General features: G+C 35.5%; 1 protein-coding gene across 1 annotated transcript; it reads right to left on the reverse strand.

Annotated features, from left to right (window-relative positions):
• Positions 1-338: 338 nt before the first annotated feature.
• LOC104217738 (dnaJ protein ERDJ3B-like) lies at positions 339-5,686 on the reverse strand. The gene is made up of 10 exons (XM_009768050.2): positions 5,225-5,686; positions 4,977-5,125; positions 4,745-4,874; positions 3,322-3,436; positions 2,521-2,637; positions 2,343-2,429; positions 1,474-1,533; positions 1,299-1,376; positions 945-1,016; positions 339-849 (listed from the first exon to the last, which is right to left on the reverse strand). Exons 1-10 carry the CDS (start codon positions 5,296-5,298, stop codon positions 691-693), a joined length of 1,041 nt encoding a protein of 346 aa, XP_009766352.1. The 5' UTR covers positions 5,299-5,686; the 3' UTR covers positions 339-690.
• Between the last annotated feature and the right edge of the window lie 1,732 nt (positions 5,687-7,418).

Raw genomic sequence — 7,418 nt, forward strand, 5'->3', positions numbered from 1 at the left:
ATGCTATTATTCACGCCAGTATTTACATCAATTTAATCTTAACAGTTAACAATTTAAGTAAAATATTTTTTTTAATATATGTATATGTATATATATATATATATATACATATACATGTCTAGTATTTATAGATTTGGTGCAAACACCAAATAAAAGTAATTTTTAACCTTACATTAGCCTGCACAAGACAAGTCCACAAAGGCACTCTTCAGATGGGCTTGGTGGGTTTTATTGCCCAGGACTCAAATCTACATTTTGGAGACCTGAAATTTCACATTTTGAGTAAATCCAGCATATTAGCAATATCAACCTGAGTCTGCATTATGTGGGGGTGAAGATAAGAATAACAACACGTTACATTTGTCATTTGCATAAACCATCTGGGATTAAAATCCTTAGTCCTTACTGACAAGCGTCCTTACAACACAGAGGACTTCAAAATAATGCAGCACCTATACATATTTCCATCTACTCTACAATCATTGTTCGATACACATATAATGGCCTCTACTCTATACATCAAATGAGCACCTACACCCAAAAAAAGAGAAAGGAAAGTTAATTCGGTAGAAGGGCAGGGCCTGAAAGTTAAGATCACGAATTATAGCCAGTCAGACACGCAGTGCAGCTTCAAACAGATGCACGGATTTTCATAACTGGGACCAAAGAAATAGTCGACTATGCTGTATCTTAGCCAAGAATTTCCTTGATCTGTTTCTTCTGGTCCTCCGTCAATGATGTGGGGAAAAGAACCTCAAATTTAACATATAAATCACCCTTCTTGTTACTAAAATGCAGTGGCATCCCTTTGCCTTTAAACTTTCTCACTTCCTTCGGTTTAGTGATTCCCTAAGGTATATCAACAATCATTTCAGTACACGGTCATATAGCCAAACAGATAAGTATGGTTGGTTAGTCTGTCAGACACGTATGGAAAAATATACCTTTGAACTAATATCCACCAGATGATCATCGAGATGTTTAATGGTCTTCTCAAAACCAACCAGAGCTTGCACCTGAATCGAAGTAAAAGAATCAATTAACACCACCATTATACCAACAAAGAGCTTGCACTAACGTCTCTACTAGCACTGTATCAGGCGTCAGTTTAGTTGAATTTATATTCATGTTTTCTGGATATCAATCTCTCTAAACAGCATAGCATCAATCTGTTAATTTAATTCTTCTTTAACAACCTTCATCTTTTGGTAACTTAAAATGTTTAATTCTACGCCAAGTGAATAAAAGGGCTAATTGAAATGCACTATGGTAAGTAAAACAAAGTATGTCTAGGTTACCAGAGTTATAGTAACAGTGGTGCGAAGGTCGTTTCCTTCTCTTTTGAACTGGTCATGAGGAGCTGTGCGGATGCGGAACTGTCCAAAGTATGAAAAGGAACCAATATAAGTCACAGTCAAGGCATACATAATAATGAAATAAGTCCATTTGTTCAGCATGGAATAAAAGTCTAACCTTCAGGTCTCCAGGTTCACCATCTATCTTAGGCTCACCATCCTCATAAAAGACCACTTCCTGTAAAAAGAATGTTCTATTATTTAAGGGCTCCAACATATTCAAAGACTTACTAAGAAACACACAACACAACCAGAAGCAGTTTCCTGCCGTTTCGGCATCAAGTCTAGCAAGACATGACATGAAGAGAAAGCATTTCTAGGCAAAAAGTAAATGAATGCCCCTCAACATTATGGCCTAATTTTCACGCAAATATTTTGCCCATTTAAAAAGGAGAAATGAGTTAGAAGATTACACATGATATGACTAGCTCACAGTTTTAAACAAAGAAAAGTTCGATAGATCCAAAGAAATTTATGAAATGTTTCCTTGTATTTCAGAAAATTAAGAAAGGAACTAACAACGAATTAAGCTTCTTTACGGTCAAAGATAGTATATCATAGACAAGATATAAATTGTAAATGCTAAACTGTAAATCACATTCATATCAAAGTGCACCACATGACAAGCCTAGCTCTCAAATGAACCACCATCAGACTGTTCTTGGATGAACTTAGGTGCACCTCAAATCAGCATCTAGTAAAGGCTATTATTTACTAAGAGTAACAACATTAAATGGCTTTAACAGTTCAGGTAGAGTGATCTAAGTGGCCAGAAGGACACTTAAAACGAAATTATTCTGCTAGCCAAAAGAAGCTCCTGCGAGTAGGAGTGAAAAGGGTACAAGGAAGAAAGTATATCAAAATGCATAAACACAGGCTTATGTTCAGTATCTACATCAGAAAGGGATCATTGCAAACAAATAAGAGCATAAGTAGCTTAACAAACAGCATCAAGCATGCAAGTCAAAAATGTATAAAAAAGCTCACCTGACCATCTTGCATTCCTTTCTCAATATCCACAGTAATGTGGTAGCCCTCCCTTTCAAACTTCACGTTGGGGCATTGGTCACAGACCTAAACAGCATAATTGCGGAGTTTAATATAATCTAGATGCTGCACCAAAACTCTTGAAATTGACATCTAGAACTTTGGACCGAAGATATACCTGCTCAGTCATCTGCTGAAACATTCCTGGACCGATTTGTCGATGATATACTTCGTTTCGGCAGTTGCACTGCCTCTTGCCCGGTGCCGGCTTTAATATGTTTTTCTCCCTCCAAACCTGTATTTTTCACCAAACACAGAAGAAAAATTTCTTGATAAGTACATCATGTAGAAGAATTACGACAGTTGATATCACCAGAAAAGAAATTCTAGGCTTAGACAGTGGCGTAGCCAGGAATTCAAACAAACTGATTCAAAGATGCAAGAATGTCACCCTTTAGGATATAATATTATGACCTAAACTAATTTTGAAACCTCTTTGCCACTACAGTAGAATCTTCCCCTATGTTAAGGGGATCCAATCTTTTATATATAAGCAAAATAAATATGTTATTTTCTCTATTTACGCAGTATAATTTTTTGACAATGTGAAATCACAACTCCAAATGGCTGTACCTGATAGGATTGGTCCTCTCATAACTTCTTAGCCATAACTACTACGTGAGAGTATCTCAAGGCCAATGGGAGATAATTCTCAGCTTAACTTCCCAAATCTCTACTTTAAGTCACTCATGAGTTGTTCGACACACAACAAAGGATGAGAAAGCTCAGATCCTTTTACTGTGCATTGCCGAGTGAAATGGAAAAAGAAGACCATGGAAAGCATGTGATAGCTTCATATAACTCTGAAACCGCACATCTATTTTTCCACGATATAGATAGCCGTAGTAGAGAGGCGATGATGTCAACTTGACAAGGAGTATTTAGCAAGATATGTGCAGATTAGTTCACAGTAATTCACCTTTAAGGAGCCCCCATTGTATAAGTCTTCCAATGTTGCATCCAAATCAACAATTACATCATCACCTTTCACAATCTTCTCTTCCTCCTCCTCCATTGAGCCCCCACCAAAAAACCTTCAGAGATTACTCACTTTGTTAGCAAGAAAGATAGCACATTCGAAACATTTAATCATCATAAGATAAACTAAGGAGAATTATTTCTTTGAAGGAAATATCCGAAATCATGGCACTAGTAACTAGTAAGGGTGTGTAGGGTGTACTTCTCTAACAAGCAAGCAACAGAACCAACTACTAACATTTCCAACCAGCTGAAAAGATAAGGCAGAGAGGGCATCATCACCTAGTAGAGACAAATGAACTTAAGAGTTATCTCTTAAAATGTAATATACGTGGGAAAACCAATGTTTGCAACTAACTTAGAAAGGTTAACAGAAACATGTCTGACATACATGAATAGAGCATAGCATAGTACCACAAACAATGCAACTAAGAAATATTTAACACAGAAAAAGTATCATGGTAGGAAATTTTACTTAGCACAACACAATGTACTTTCATATAGAAAGTATGTCTATGGAGCTTCTTACCATCATAATTGGTGAAAGTGCTGGTTACTGAGTCTATCTAAATATTTCATGTTGGAATCTTTTAGAGTATCTAGAATGTATCTTAGGGAGTATCTGGTTCAACAGAAAAAAGCCATGATAATGAACCATATAATTTTCACCATAAGTAAGATCCAGAATACCAACAATAGTTATTTGAAAGATTGGACATGGGACCTATTTTTCTAGCATATAAGATGTTCGAATCGTCTAAACATCAGTTAGACTAGCATACAAATATTAAAAACAAACAAACGAACCACCCTTACCATATTGCAGGAAAAATGGTCAATCATTAGATATCAAAAACCCATAAACAATGGACAAATTCTTTAGATAGCTAAATGTAAGGGAGATAAATTCATATAGCAGCCTTGCAGCGCAATGTAATAAAATAAGGTGACCAGATAATGAGAACCAACTATGATTGTGTATATGGGTAAACTGAAAACTACAACCACTGATATGACTTTAGCTTATGCTTGTAACCAGAATTATATAACCGGGCCATGCGGCTACTTGATAGTCCTTTACCACAACTAGCTCAAGATCAGTGGTTTGCCATTTTTTAAGTTAAAAGGTGCAACCTTATACCTATTTCTATCCCGTGGCTTTACGCAATTATTACAAAAAGATCACAGCCATCCGAACAATCAATCAGATATCGCCATAGGGAGTATCTCTTTTCAGTTCCATTTCATTCCAGCAAGAATATGCAACCAAAGAACGGATATAATTCTTAAATGAGCAAAATGAATATCAACAGCGCAGAAAAAAAAAATTAAGGATAAAGTGGAACTATAGGAACTGAACATACTGGCTAAATATGTCTTGAATGTTCATTCCAGCACCTCTGCCTCCTCCGCTAGCAGCGTGTTGTTTAAGACCCTCTTCTCCATACCTGTCGTATATATTCTTCTTTTCACTGTCTGACAGCACTTCATAAGCTGAAAAGTGAAAATACCCCAAGAAGATAAGTAATTACACAAAACTGATATCCCAAAAAACTACCTAATGAGTGATAATTAATAAAAGAAAAAGCAACGTACCATTATTGATTTCAGCGAATTTCGTGTTAGCCTCCTCATTTCCCGGGTTTTTATCGGGGTGATACTTTAATGCAAGCTTCCGATAAGCGCGTTTAATCTGTTCATCTGAAGCACCTTTTGGAACTTGCAATATATCATAGTAACTTTTCCTGAAAAGAAAAACACATTCGATAAGAAATAGTACGAAAATCACATTTTTACACAAAAACATAAACACAGATGGAGAGTTACTAGTATTAAATACTCACGCTGCAATGGCAATTGATAAAGTGTATGATAAACAACACAACAAGAGGATCAACTTTGATCTTCCATGCGCCATTATCTCGTCTGGCACACAGATCAAATGAAATCAAGATATTTCTCACAAGTCACAACAATTGATATTTAATCGATTGTTTCGCTTGAAATAGGGTGTGCAACTGCATGGATCTAGCAGAACAATCTGGAATTTCAGAAGAATATAGCTGATTGGAAATTTATATTCAATTGAATTTGATCTTGTGTTACTGCAAAAGCTTAAAGAAAATTGAACCGCGGAACGGGGCGAACGTTTGAGTATTGAATCAACGACTGACTTTACTGCCGCGACGTGGTCATGCGAATAACGACCAATAAGAGAGGACTCCAACATGTTTTAACCAATAGGATAACGCCACGTATTTTCATGCATCTTTTCTGATTCTCACTCTTTTCGTATATGATGGACTAAAGAAATGTTGTTTCTGGTTCGACAATTGAAATTGGGGTGCTAGGATAAGTTCGGGCATTTGCAGTTGTACCCGTTTTTTGGGTCACGTTTTAATTTATATTCGCTTTATAAAAAAGATTGCAAGTATCAAAGACAATCACACAAACTTCAACATTCTAGTAGACGAGCCTAAAGTAGCAAATTGCTTAATCAAGTGTTGGATGAAGTTTTTGTTTGTAATTGCTAAACTTAAGCATTCTAGCAGCTGAAGTTTTGTTTTCTATTTGCTAAAGTTTTTGTTTGTAATTGCGCTGAACTTAAGCATTCTAGTAGCTGAAGTTTTGTTCTCTATTTGCTAAGCTTCAACATGTTTCAGCTGAAGTTATGTTTTATATTTGATGAACTTCAGCAAGTTTTAGCTGCACAACCATGCTCTCAAGATATGTCAACAATCTTATCATAAGTTGAATAAGAGGACAAAATCGTGAAATACTTTGAAAACTCAGCACATGTTTGTGAGGATTTCCCTATAAAACCATCAGATATGAATGGACTTCATATGATTTCAAGTAATATAATATAATATATAGTTAAAAACCACATTTAAATTCTAATCTACAGTTATATATGAACTTTCAAATTTGGACCGAAACTAAATCATCAAGCTTAGGTGAAGAGTGTAACCTATGAACTGAAATTTCATAGCAGCACCAACAACAGCAGCAGAAGAAGAAGAAGAAGAAGAAGGAGGAGGAGGAGGAGGAGGAAGAGGAGGAGGAGGACTGAAATTATTTAAAAAGTGGGAACAAGTTTAAAAAAAATTTTAAAAATGGGTATAGGTTAAATGGGAGCGACCAAATAGGGCGCCCCGTGCAATTTTTACGATAAGTTCCTAGGTTGTTCGAGTATATGAGCTGCCTGATATGGGAGCCCAAATTAGCATAATACTTTATGGGCTATATTATGCCATTAGGCCCAATACTATATCTCATAATGAATGGATTTTGAGAAAATGGTATGGTATAACAACCTATAAAGAGAATCGGTATAAAAAAAACTCTAGTTTTAGATATTGGCACTCTAATAGCCCAACATTAAGGTTTTCTTATATTTAATTGGTATTTTATAGCCACAATTATTTTTATACAAAATGAAAAACGTGCAGTGCTCTCCCCTCTCTCCCTCTTTGACGCTCTTGTTGTCTTTCTTCCCTAAATTTCACTCAAGATTTTTCAATCCTCCAAATCTTTCTCTTCTTCTCCAATAATTACTCTGTTAGGTTTTATCTTAATCTTTTTCTTGGGTAATTCTCTACATCTAGATATCTTTTGTAGAATTTTTCATAGCATATCATCATTCTTTTCAACTTGAAAGATGGGTAAAAATTTAACTTCTAAGAAATCAAAATCTAAAGCTACGGTGATCAAATATTCATCTCTTTATGTAGATGGTGACTCTGATTTCAAAGTTACGGTGATAAAGGGGTCGAATTAAAAGTAAAAATAAAATAAATATTCAACATGACAGTTAAAACAAAAAACGGGTTGATGCAATGTAGACAAAAAATAAAGGAAAAAAAATTAGCAAATGCGTATGGTATACAACAAAATATTATTGTTAAACCCAAAAAGAGAAAGCGTGTTAGCACGGAGGAGGTTGAGCGTGATAAACATCCTTTGAAGGTTTTTATTAATCTCAAGCTTTAATGTATTTTATCCGATTGATCATTTTCATAGTGTTAGCATCAGCTT

The sequence above is a fragment of the Nicotiana sylvestris genome, chromosome 9, assembly GCF_000393655.2.
Source record: "Nicotiana sylvestris chromosome 9, ASM39365v2, whole genome shotgun sequence".
Lineage (NCBI taxonomy): Eukaryota > Viridiplantae > Streptophyta > Magnoliopsida > Solanales > Solanaceae > Nicotiana > Nicotiana sylvestris.

What these genes read in the sequence shown, in the direction of transcription:
- LOC104217738 (XM_009768050.2), bottom strand. Translation starts at nt 5,298, where the DNA reads ATGGCGCATGGAAGATCAAAGTTGATCCTCTTGTTGTGTTGTTTATCA. An exon ending in ACAATGGGGGCTCCTTAAAG is followed by an intron (nt 2,638 to 3,321) that starts GTGAATTACTGT and finishes TGAAAAATACAG; the next exon opens with GTTTGGAGGGAGAAAAACAT. An exon ending in AAGGAATGCAAGATGGTCAG is followed by an intron (nt 1,534 to 2,342) that starts GTGAGCTTTTTT and finishes TTCTTTTTACAG; the next exon opens with GAAGTGGTCTTTTATGAGGA.